General features: G+C 44.6%; 1 protein-coding gene across 6 annotated transcripts in view; it reads right to left on the minus strand.

Annotated features, from left to right (window-relative positions):
- CNIH4 (cornichon family member 4) overlaps positions 1 to 13,328 on the minus strand; it is a 54,821-nt gene that overhangs the window by 18,332 nt on the left and 23,161 nt on the right. For 2 of the 6 annotated variants that reach the window (XM_035281445.3, XM_078356442.1), the window contains one exon: positions 591 to 703. In XM_035281445.3, the coding sequence (XP_035137336.2) occupies positions 591 to 703 (113 nt within the window). Of the gene's footprint in view, positions 1 to 590; positions 704 to 5,789; positions 5,859 to 9,248; positions 9,847 to 11,622; positions 11,804 to 11,841; positions 11,924 to 13,328 lie in introns of those variants that run through there. The other 4 variants (XM_002760471.7, XM_035281443.3, XM_054248027.2 and 1 more) reach the window with 4 other exon arrangements.

Here is a 13,328-nt window from a genome sequence, read left to right on the forward strand (position 1 = left end):
AGGTCGGAAGTTTGAGACAAGCCTGGCCAAAATGGTGAAACCCCATCTACTAAAAATACAAAAATTAGCCAGGCATTGTGGCGGCCACCTGAATCCTAACTACTGGAGAGGCTGAGGCAGGAGAATGGCTTGAACCTGGGAGGTGAAGTTTGCACTGAGCCAAGATTGAACAACTGCACTCTGGCCTGAGTGACAGAGTGAGACTCCGTCTCTAAAAAAAAAAACCTATTAAAAACCTTTTTTTGGCCACGCACAGTGGCTCCCACCTGTAAAGAATCTCAGCACTTGGGGAGGCTAAGGCAGGAGAATCACTTGAGGTCAGGAGTTCAAGACCAGCCTGGCCAACATGGTTAAACCCCGTCTCTACTAAAAACACAAGAATTAGCCAGGCATGGGACCTGTAGTCCCAGCTACTCGCGAGGCCGAGGTGGGAGAATCACTTGAACTGCGGTGGAAACTGCAGTGAGACAAGATACATCGCACCACTACGCTCCAGCCTGGGTGCTAGAGCGAGAGCCTGTCTTAAAAAAAACACGATTTAAAAAATTTTTTAAACTGCCTTGACACCAAATGAAACAAACTATACTCACCGATATATATTCCAAGTGGCAACAGGTAAGTTGAGAAGGAAGATGAACCAGTGCAATGAAATGAGCATTAATACAGTGACAACGGTATGGCCAATCAATTCTGGAATTACCCACTGCAATGGAAGAACACAGTATTACATCTCATTGCTATGTCCTTCCTGACTGGACATGTTATTTGAAACTAAATCAATGAATGTACAGAGAATTTACAAGCTACTGTTTCAAGATTCTTTTTAGACTCACGTGTCCCAGATTTGCATACTGCTATAACTTTGTATCCCATGCAAATACATCAGGGCATAGCTTAAAAATAAAGCACTTAAATTTTAATTACTTTGTATCCTAAGCAAAGGCTTAGGTTCGTTCATTAAGCAGGCTTGAATGAGAACTAGAGAAAAAAAAACAGAGTCCTGTTTATTTCCTATTCTGGTATCTATGCCAAAGCCTCTAGCTCTAATTTGCGATGGTCGACATCCGTACACATGTTGCCTTTCTAATCAGAATAGCAACCTTACACATTTTCCAATCTCCAGAATCCCTAGGAAACCAGTTCATATTCAGAGAAAAAAACATGTAAACGCTTACTATAATAGCTCAAAGTTGACCAAATACGATCATGAACCAGAATGCCAGAATCCTGGCCATCGGCTTTACAGAGCTCCATGCCCTTCCCTATGATCTCTGTTGACTGTGTAAAATTCTAGTTCCATGCATCAACAGCTTTCATGGCAGGGTTCTCAATTCACCAACAGCCTTCCTTTCCTGTGAGTACAGATTTTTAATTAAAGTTAACTTCTTTTAGTGGAAGTTAACCTTTAATGGAGGAAACTGGCATGCCTCCCTTTCAGAAATGAGGAAATCAAAACTCAGAGTGGTTAGGGAAATTGCCCAAGGTTACACAGTTAAATAGTAGCAGAACACTATAGTGTAAGCCAGCCAGGCGCAGTGGCTCACGCCTGCAATCCCAGTACTTTGGAAGGCTGAGACAGGCGGATCACGAGGTCAGGAAGTCAAGACCAGCCTGGCCAACATGGTGAAACCCCATATCTACTAAAAATACAAAAAAATTTGCTGGGCATGGTGGCACGTGCCTGTAATACCAGCTACTCAGGAGGCCAAGGCAGGAGAATTGCTTGAACCAGGACCTGGGAGGCGGAGGTTGCAGTGAGCTGAGATCGTACCAGCACTCCAGCCTGGGATACAGAGCGAGAATGTCTCAAAGAAAACACACGTGCGCGCACACACACACACACACACACAGAGCGAGACTCTGTCTCAAACACACACACACATACACACAATATAAACTCTTGCATTTAGATTTTGGATACTATTTTGGTAAAATAAAGAAGTAGAGATTTTTCTGGGCCATAAACCTAATTTGCAATCAACTTGGTTATACTTTTTAAAATGCATATTACATATTGGAAAGTTCTAGTTGATTGCATACTTCTTACAAGCATGAGCTACAAAGTTATCTATGTCCTATTTATTAGCTCTGTAATCTTGGGAAAAGTTACCCTCTGTAAGCCACAATGTTTTCATCTATAAAATACACATACTACCTATCTCACAAAGTTGTTGTAAAGAATTAGATGAAATAACATGTAAGCCACATGCAAAGTAGGCACTGAATAAAATGTCAGCTGATGAATACTACTAATATTCTCCAAGCCATATTACAGTCCTAAAGCTGTACCCTTCAGTCTTTGCATTCCTTGCTGTAGGCTGCAATCATCTTTGTTTCACACAGACACAGACCTGAAACATGTTTCTTTATTTTTTCTCTCTCTCTCTTGTTTTAATTTTGTAAAGAGGAAGTCTCCCTATGTTACCAGGGCTGGTCTCGAACTCCTGAGCTCAAGTGATTCTCCCTCCTCGGTCTCCCACAGTTCTGGGATTAAAGGTGTCAGCCACTACACCCGGCCTGAAATACATTTCAGGAAGTGAGACTTAACCTTATTATGCTTGGTTTACTAACTTTCAACCAAGTCCTCTGTTTTGCGTCTCTTTCCTCCTTAATAATATGCCCTTCCCCGAATTTGTTCTCAGCACTTAGGCACTAGACTCATATCCTCCATGTAGGAGTTTGGAGAATTCTTCTGTAAAGTAAATGACTCAAAAATAACTGCCATTCAGGTACCCCAACAAAAGTCCAGGTAGATACCAATCACCCTTCAGGGAAGTAAGTCTACCAGTCAACAAATCTAGACCAGCCAATGAGCTTTCAATGAGCATTTTAGGGCTTTCCCCTTAAATATGAATAGGCAGTCATATATCAGAAACTTGAAGAAAGCCTCCAAAATGAAAGACAGAGGGGGGAAAAAAAGGAAAAGAACTTGATGGAAACAGATATAATACAGGAAGCAGAAGAAAATTTCAAAAATACGGTAATCAGCCAGGCATGGTGGCGCACACCTGCAGTTCCAGCTACTTGGGAGGCTAAGGTGGGAGGATCCCTTAAGTCTAGAAATTCCAGGCTGCAATTAGGTATGAGTATGCCATTGTACTTCAACCTGGATGAGAGAAGAAGACCCTATCTTTAATAAAAAATAGAAAAATACTATAATCAGTATTCTCAGAGAACTAGGAGTCAAACATAAACCAAGAAAATATAAAGCTCTTAAAAATTAACATTTTTAACATAAATGTTACTTTTATTAGAAAATTCAGAAGACTGGGTATGATGGCTCATGCCTATAATCCCAGCACTTTGGGAGACTGAGGCAGGCAGATCACCCGAGGTCAAGAGTTCAAGACTAGCCTGGCCAACAGGGCAAGACCCCATTTCTACTAAAAATACAAAAATTAGCCAGGCCTGGTGGCAGTCACCTGCAACTCCAGCTACTCGGGAGGCTGAGGCATGAGAATCACTTGAACCTGGGAGGTGGGGGTGGCAGTGAGCTGAGATTGCGCCACTGCACTCCAATCTGGGCAACAAGATCGAAACTCCATCTCAAAAAAAAAAAAAAAAAGAAAAAGGCTGGGCATGGTGGCTCACATCTGTAATCCTAGCACTTTGGGAGACCGAGGCAGGCAGATCACCTGAGGTTAGGAGTTCGAGACCAGCCTGGATAGCATGGTGAAATCCTGTCTTCACTAAAAATGAAAATTAGCTAAGCATAGTGGCGCGTGCCTGTAATTCCAGCTACTCAGGAGGCTGAGACAGGAAAATCACCTGAACCTGGGAGGCAGAGGTGAGCTGGGAGGCAGAGGTTGCGGTGAGCTGAGACCGCACATGGCACTCCAGCCTGGGCAACAAGAGAAAAATTCCATCTCAGACAAAAAAAAAAAAAAAAAGAGAGAGAGAGAGAGAAAAAAAAAATCCAGAAGAAAAAGCAAGGGAAATAATAAAAAGGGCAGAAAAAAAATCATAGGAATAAAACTAAGAAAAAAGAAAAATTGGCAATTAATCCAGCAGATCAATTGTCTAGTAAGTGGAAGTTGTAGAAAGAGAAGAAGGGAAAAAAGATGGGGAAGAGACATCAAAGAAAGAATACAAGAAAATGTCCTGTATTGAAAGAGCCTATCAGATATCCAAAACAAATGAGAAAGGCCTTTTAAAAAGTACACAGAGATATAGCACTGTAAAATTTCAAAATACCAAGAATAAAGAAAAGATTCTAAAACTTCCCTATAGAGGACAGGAAAAGAAAGAGAGAGAAAACCATATTAAAAACATAAGAAATAAAAATGGCATGACACTTCCCAAATTGAATAACGCCGGAATTCAGAAGACCACCAAGGGATGTCAATTTGATTGCCATTTACCTTATCTCAAGAAGCTCCATGAGGCTGGGCATAGTGGCTCATGCCTGTAATCCTAACACCTTGGGAGGCCAAGGTGGGCAGATTGCTTGAGACCAGGAATTTCAGACCAGCCTGGGCCACAAAGATCTGGTCGTTACAAAAAAATTTTAAAAATTAACCAGGTATAGTGGCACACACCTGTAGTCCCAGCTATGTGGGAGGCTGAGGTGGAAGGATTGTTTGAGTGTGGGAGGTTGAGGCTGCAGTGAGCCATGATCGCATCACTGCACTCCAGCCTGGGCAACAGAGTGAGACTCTGCCTCAAACGATCAAACAAAATTTATGAAAAGTTTTAAAATATGGAGCTAAGGTCAGGCATGGTGGCTGACACCTGTAATCCCAGCACTTTCAGAGGCCAAGACAGCAGGATTGCTCAAGGCCAAGAGTTCGAAACCAGTCTATGCCACATACCGAGATCCTGTCTTTACAAAAGAATTTAAAAATTAGCCAGGTGGCCAGGCACGGTGGCTCACACCTATCATCCTAGCACTTTGGGAAGCTGAGGCAGGTGGATCACTTGAGGTCAAGAGTTTGAAAACCAGCTTGTGCTGATTCAGAGCATCAAAAAAGAAAATAAAGAAAGAAAGAAAGAAAGAAAACCAGCCTGGACAATATGGTGAAACCCCATCTCTACTAAAAATACAAAAAAATTAGCTGGGTGTGATGCCAGGAGCCTGTAATCCCAGCTACTTGGAAGACTGAGGCAGGAGAATCGCTTGAACCTGGGAGGCAGAGGTTGCAGTGAGCCGAGATTGTGCCATTACACTCCAGCCTGGTGACACAGTGAGACTCCCTCTCAAAAACAAAAACAAAAAACATTAATTAGGCATGGTGGTGTGTGCCTGTAGTCCCAGCTATTTAGAAGGCTGAGGCAGATCACTTGAACCTAGGAATTCAAGAATAGCCTGAGCATCACTGGAAGACCCTGTCTCTCAAAAAATAAATGAATTGAGTCATACATTACCAAAAAAAAAAAAATCAATTTCTCAGTAAACCACCCAAGAAAGGTCTTCCTTCACTCAACCAAAGACAGACTGAGCTTTTTTCCATGAGTGGGAGGAGGAAGTTCCAACAGAGACGGCAAAAGCAATACCCTCATATGAACCTTTCCCTACTCCGAGGAAAGATGCTGTCCACTGTAAACAAGGGCCAAGCAACATGTAAAGAAACGAAATTTCAATGCAGATCTTCTAGTCTAATTTCATGATCTAAAATATTATAAAACACAGCAGTTCTATCAGATTTCCAATGAATAAGAGACAGTCTGCACTCTAAAATCAAAAATCTTTATATTATCTATAATGATCTTAAACACGGAAAATGAACTGGCGTCAATGCCGGAAAATGAACTGGCGTCAATGCCGGAAAATGAGCAAAGAAATGTCTTACCTTGTTTAATTTTGAGCAACATGATCTAGCGTTAATGTAATCACATTCTAAATCAGACAACGTAATTATCTGACGATTAAGATAAGGAAGTATTATATTTCTTTTATAATAACTATTTAAGTTTCAGAAAGCAATCCCAGTTACAAGGCAGAATTAGATTTGACTTGGAAAAAAAATGAGTTCTCTAAAGTTTGCTCATTAGACAACTCAATCTTCCCATTTATGTTCATTCAACAAATTATTTTTACAAGATAATCCTATTTTGCTCAAATCTAATCTGACCCAACCAGAACATCTAGTTTGAGTTCCTCATTTGTAGAACAATGGCTATAAAAAAATGGAAAATATCCCAGCACTTTGGGAGGCTGAGGCAAGAGAGTCGCCTAAAGCCAGGAGTTCAAGATCAGCCTAGGCAACACAGCAAGGCTCCATCTCTGTTGCACAGGCTGGAGTGCCATGGTGCAATTTTAATGCACTGCAACCTCCTCCTCCTGGGTTCCAGCAATTCTTGTGCCTCAGCCTCCAAGTACTGGAATTATAGACATGCACCACCACACCCAGCTAATTTTTTGTATTTTTAATAGAGACGGGGTTTCACTATGTTAGCCAGGCTGGTCTCAAACTCCTGGCTTCAGGTGATACACTCACCTCACCCCCATTTCTACAATTTTTTTTGTTTTTTTGAGATGGAGTTTCGCTCTTGTTGACCAGGCTAGAGTGCAACGGTGTGATCTTGGCTCACTGAAACCTCTGCCCCCAGGTTCGAGTGATTCTCCTGCCTCAGTCTCCCAAGTAACTGGGATTACAGGCATGCAGCACCACGCCCAGCTAATTTTTTTTGTATTTTTGGTAGAGATGGGGTTTCTCCATGTTGGTCAGGCTGGTCTCGAGCTCCCAACCTCAGGTTATCTACCCGCCCTGGTATCCCAAAGTGCTGGGATTACAGGTGTGACCTACCATACCTGGTCAATTTTTTTTTTTTAATTAGCTGGGCATGAGTACCTGTAGTGCTATCAGTGCTAGGCTTAGGCAGCAAGATGCCTACAGCCCAGGATTCGTATTACAGTGAGCTATAATCATACCAGTATGCTCCAATCTGAGCAGCAGAGTAAGACCCTGTCTCAAAAAAAAAAAAAAAAAACCTATAAAAATATTTTAGGCCAGAGATGGTGGCTCACAACTATAGTCCCGGCACTTTGGGAGGCCAAAGAGTTCAAAACCAACCTGGGCTTCATGGCAAGACCCCATCTCTACGAAAAATACAAAAATCAGCTGGGTGTGATGGCACATGCGGGTAGTCCCAGTTACTTGGAAGGCTCAGGTGGGAAGATCACTTGAGCCCAGGAGGGCTAGGCTGAAGTAAGCTATGACCACACCATGGCATTCCAGCCCGGATGACACAGCAAGACCCTATCTCAAATAAATAAATAAAATATTCTTAAAACCTGAATTTCTGTCAGGTGTTGTGGCTCACGCCTGTGATCTCAACATTTTGGGGAGGTTGAATTGGGCGGATCACCTGAAGTCAGGAGTTCAAGACCAGCCTGGCCAACGTGGCAAAACTGTCTCCTCCAAAATACGAAATTTAGCTGGGCATGGTGGTGGGCGCCTGAGTCCCAGCTACTCAGGAGGCTGAGGCAGCAGAATCACTGGAATCCAGGAGGCAGAGGGTGCAGTGAGCCAAGATTGCTCCACTGCACTCCAGCCTGGGCGACAGAGCGAGACTCCATCTCAAAAGAAAAAAAAAAAAAAAAACCCATGAATTTCAAATAGGAGAAAAATGATGTTCATGATATATCCACAAAATGTCTCTGAAGACTTAAGATGTGAATAGGCCAGGGGCAGTGGCTATTTCCTATAATCCCAGCACTTTGGGAGAGTCAGGCAGGCGGATCACCTGAGGTTGGGAGTTTGAGACTAGCCTGACCAACTTGGAGAAACTTCGTCTCTACTAAAAATACAAAAAATTAATATTAGTACAGGCATAGTGGCGCATCCCAGCCCCAATTTATTTATTACAGTGCCTGCAATCCCAGCATCTTGGGAGGCTGAGGCAGGAAAATTACTTGAGCCTGGGAGATGGAGGTGGCAATGAGCTGAGATCACACCACTGCACTCCAGCCTGGGTGACAGAGCAAGACTCCATTTCAAAAAAAAAAAAAAAAGCCAGCCTGGCCAACATGGCAAAACCCCATTTCTACTACAAATATAAAAATTAGCCAGACGTGGTGAGAGGCACTTGTAATCCCAGCTACTCGGGAGGCTGAGACAGGAGGATCCCTTGAACAGGAGGCAGAGGTTGCAGTGAGCCAAAATCATACTACTGTACTTCAGCCTGGGTGATGAGCGAGAATTTGTCTCCAAAAATAAAAATAAAATAGGCCCGGTGCAGTGGCTCACACCTGCAATCCCAGCATTTTGGGAGGCCAAGGTGGGTGGATCACGAGGTCAGGAGTTCAAGACCAGCCTGGCCAACATAGGGAAACCCTGTCTCTACTAAAAATACAAAAATTAGCCGGGTGTGGGGGGCGCATGCCTGTAGTCCCAGCTGCTTGGGAGGAGGCAGGAGAATCGCTTAAACCTGGGAGGCCAAAGTTGCAGTGAACCAAGATTGTGCTACTTTACTCTAGCCTGGGTGACACAGCAAGACTCTGTCTCAAAAAATATAAATAAATAAAATAAAGTCAAACTCATCACTTTCTCCACAAATTGATCTCCCTCCAATTTGTTTTTACTTCTGTTACTGACACATGTATCATTTGCCCAGGATCAAAATATAGAAAGCTATCTCTGCCTTGTGTTTCATACATCGTAATCAATCATTAGTAGGTCCTAGCCATCATTTCTTCTGAATACTACTCACATATTCCCTCCTTTCACCTGCCTGCAACTAGCACTCTGAAATCCAGATGACCCCATCCCTGTTTCATCTTCCAATCTTTCTTGTTTCCAACCCACTCTGCTGATTCACCTTCCTAATCAACTATGGAAAATAAAATTTTTCAATGGCTCTCTATTGCCTGCTGGATAAAAGTGAAAGACTTCCCCTCCAACCCTTAACATTCAAGCCCTCCAAAATCTGATGTAATCCTGTCTTTCCAACCTAGCCTTTTACTGCCACCAAAATCAACCATGTGCTCCAGATGGTGACATTAACTGTCACCCAGAAACGCACAAACAGGTGAATATTCAAAATCAGACACTGGCAAAGGTCTCTGCACCTTTGCCAGTGTCTGATTTTGAATATTCACCTCTTTCCCTTTCTGTAGATTTTGTCCACAGTTCAAAGTCCAAGAAAATTCTTATACCCTATATGAAGTCTACCCTGATCATTTTCCACTTCCTATCCCTAAATTAGTGCAACTATCCTAAAATACAGAATTTCATCAAATGCTGAATTTCATCAAAACACCCCAGAATGTACTTTGATGTAAGGTCTAAGTCAAACATTCCACCTACCATTTCTCTATATGCGTAAATTGGTGCAAACCAGGGCTACTTCAAATTATCAAGCCTGGCTTTCCAAACTGCAAAAAGAAAAAACCCAGTTTCATTTCTGAGTGTAAGCTCTAGTTCAGAGGTGTCCAATCTTTTGGCTTCCCTGGGTCACACTGGAAGAATTGTCTTGGGCCATGTATAAAATATACTAACACTAACGACAGCTGAGAAGCTTTAAAAAAAAATCACCGAAAAACATCATAATGTTTTAAGAAAGTTTACAGATTTGTGTTGGGCCACATTCAAAGCTGTCCTGGACCACACGCGGCCTGGGAGCCATGGGTTAAACAAACTTGCTCTAATTTCTTATATCACAAGAGGGGCATGGGTCATGGAAACTTAAGCAAGTGATGCTGCCCTTTCAATCAGCTCCCTAAACCTAATAAAACTCAGAAATCTTGTTGTTAGAAATCATCAAAGTACAAACTGCTGCTCAATTGGGGAGGAGGGGAACAGGAAGGCAGAGCAATTTTTTTTTTTTTTTTTTTGAGACGGAGTTTTGCTCTTGTTACCCAGGCTGGAGTGCAATGGCGTGCTCTCGGGTCACCACAACCTCTGCCTCCTGGGTTCAAGCAATTCTCCTGCCTTAGCCTCCCGAGTAGCTGGGACTACAGGCGTGCACCACCATGCCCAGCTAATTTTTGTATTTTTAGTAGAGACAGGGTTTCACTGTGTTGACCAGGATGGTCTCCATCTACTGACCTCGTGATCCACCTGACTCAACCTCCCAAAGTGCTCAGATTATAGGCGTGAGCCACCATGCCCGGCCAATTTTTTTTTTTTTTTTTTTTGAGACAGAGTCTTGTTCTGATGCCCAGGCTGGAGTACAGTGGCCAGATCTCGGCTCACTGTAACCTCCACCTACTGGGTTCAAGCAATTCTCCTGTCTCAGCATCATGAGTAGCTGGGATTACAGGCATTTGCCCCCACACCCAGCTAATTTTTGTATTTTTAGTAGAGAAAGGGTTTCACCATGTTGGTCATGCTGGTCTCCAACTCCTGACGTCGTGGTCTGCCCGCCTCGGCCTCCCAAAGTGCTGGGATTACAGGCGTGAGCCACCGCGCCGGGCAGGCAGAGCAGTATTTACTGAACATTAGCTATGGGGCAGGCATTGTGCTGGGGTGCTCAGCAACATTATCATTATGCATATCTAGGAAACAAACACTTCCCATTTTAAAGATCAGAAAACTGAGGCTAAGAGAAATAATCTGCATAGCAAAGAACTAGCTGAGCAGGGAAACCTGATTCCAAACTTTGTCCCTTTCCACTACAACAGGTTGCCAGTCCACAATAAAGTATGAAGCTGCCCTGAACATACACTCTGCACAACTATCCTAAAGCCTCAATGCTCTAGCAAACAAACGGTTTCGTCCGATCAGAAACAGGTACAGGTGATTTCCAAGAAACGAAGATGAAATGCCGAGCTCCTCATACGTTTTTTCCTAACTTATATCTAATTACTTGAAACTGGATTGTGCAATACAACATTGGGTAACAACTAAGACTAGATGCTTCGTCAAGAGCTGGGAAGAGTTGTAGCCGACATAGTTACTGCAGTGCTACATTCAACAACCATTTATGGCTCTGGAAAATACAGCTTGAATAATGTAACGTGTACAGCTACAGAAAATACTTAAGTCTTAACATGGATCGATAGAAAAAAATGTTAAAGCTGAGAACTGGGAATCACAACACGTGTAGTTATTGAATTTACAGATCTGCAACCGCTGGGGACAACCAAAATAATCACTCTGTAAATAGCTGTTAAAATAACTCCTTTTCAACACTTAGTACGAAACGACACAGTAAAGGAAGCGACTTTGCTCCTCTGGTGAATGAGTCAACTCCTAGATGAGAAAGGTCCCTGCAAGTACCAACACCCGACTGAACAAAAGGGCGGGTGCCGGGGGCGCTGCCCGAGGAACAAGAGGAGGCAAATCGCCCGCACTCGTCCTGGCACCCGAGTGTGGCACGCGACCGCCCTGGGGACCCCCCAGTATCCGACGAAGAGCACGGCGCGGGGACTGTCCCAGGAAAACAGCGACCCTTCCCTCCCGCGGGCGGTCGTGCCTCCGGCTGGGCTGGTCCGCACGCCGCTGGGACCCGCGGAGCGCAGGCGAACAGGCCGAGCCGGGGCGCGCCCAAAGAGGCCCACTCGGACCCGGGTGAGGGGCGGCCGGCCACCCAGGCAGGGCAGGCGGGTGCAGGGCAGCAGGGCCCACCGGGTAGGGCAGCCGGCCTCTCCGCCCTGCCTCCGGCCCCGCGCCTCTGCCCCGGCCGAACCAGCTCCCAGGGAGCGCACGCCCGCCGCCAGCGCCTCCCCGTCCCACACACCTGCCAGGGCTCCCAGCTGGCCCACCCTCAGCCCTGTCCCCCGGCAAGGCCCCTGCCCGCCTCAGGCAAGGATACGAAGTAGACCGAGAGGAAGATGAGCGCGCAACAATCAAGGAGAGAAAAGACAAACACCACCGCCTCCATCCTCCTCCTGCGTCGCCGCCGCTCCTCCCGTCAAACCAGCTCAGATGCCCCGACCCGCCCCTAATAGGCCCTTACCCGGCTGGCGGGGGCGTGTGGGCCTCGAACCCGGAGCGGCATGCCGGGAGTTGTAGTCCATGTTTTAAAACCCCACGGCCCTAATTCTGACGCATGCTGGAAATTGTAATTCATTAGTGCAATACGTATCAAAGAGATGGGCAGGGCCTCTGCCATACGATTATTTCCAGAAATGGTGACAAGGAATTTGTCAACAACTATTTATTCATACTTTTCTTTTAAAGAATTGGGGTCCTGCTTTGTCGCCCAGGCTGGAGTGCATTGGTGTGATAGAATTCACTGCAAACTCGAATTCCTGGGCTTAAGCAGTCCTCCCACCTCTGCTTCCCGACATGGCCAGCTAATTTTATTTTATTTTATTATTTCTTATTTTATTTTTTGAAACAGGGTCTCACTCTGTCGCTCAGGCTGGAATGCAGTGGCATCGTCACAGCTCACTGCAGCCTCTACCTTCTGAGCTCAGGTGATCCTCCCACCTCAGCCTCCTGAGTATCTGGGATTATAGGCGCGCACGACCAGGCTTGGCTAATTTTTTTTATTTTTAATACAGATGGGGTTTTTGCCATGTTGCCCAGGCTGGTCTCAAACTCCTAGGCTCAAGCAATCTGCCGGCCTCAGCCTCCCACAGTGCTGGGATTAGGGGTCTGAGCCACTGCACCAGGCTCTACTGAACGCTTTTAACCTGGATATCTGTAGAATGTATTTGCCATGTGTATAATTTTCTTGAGAATCGGCTCTAGAACCACTGCATTCCCTGACTTGGTGTTTGTAAGGAGTTTTCATCTCAAAGCACAAATCTAATCTAATGCTCCTGCTTGACAGTTGCGATTTGTCCTTCCCTTCCTGACGTCTATTTCTCCAGAGATTTCACAGTCCTTTGTTTAGTGTCTCCGACAGCAGTGTTTCTCTCCTCTCTAGATTTTAAGATCTTTAAAAAGTGAACATGATACCTTTCTCATCCATCCCTTCATTTAGCAAATACAGAAGTGCACCTTATTCGCAGGGGCTACTTTCCAAGACCCCCAAGTTGATGCCTGACACGGTGGATGGTACCAAACTCTACGTGTACTGTTTTTTCCTATACATACATACCTATGATAAAGCTTAATTTATAAATCAGGCACAGTAGGAGATTAACAATAAAACAGAACAGTTATACTGTAATAAAAGTTATGTAAATGTGGTCTTTCTGTCTCAAAACATCTTTTTTTTTTTTGAGACAGTCTTGCTCAGGCTGTTGCCCAGGCTGGAGTGCAGTGATGTGATCTTGGTTCACACTTCAACCTCCGCCTCCCAGGTTCAAGCAGTTTCTGCATCAGCCTTCTGAGTAGCTGGGATTACAGATGCCCGCCACCATGCCTGGCTCAGTTTTGTATTTTTAGTAGAAACAGTGTTTCACCATGTTGGCCAAGGCTGGTCTTGAACTCCTGACCTCGTGATCTTCCCGCCTCAGCCTCCTAAAGTGCTGGGGTTACAGGTGTGAGCCA

Source organism: Callithrix jacchus, chromosome 19, assembly GCF_049354715.1.
Source record: "Callithrix jacchus isolate 240 chromosome 19, calJac240_pri, whole genome shotgun sequence".
Taxonomy (NCBI): domain Eukaryota; kingdom Metazoa; phylum Chordata; class Mammalia; order Primates; family Cebidae; genus Callithrix; species Callithrix jacchus.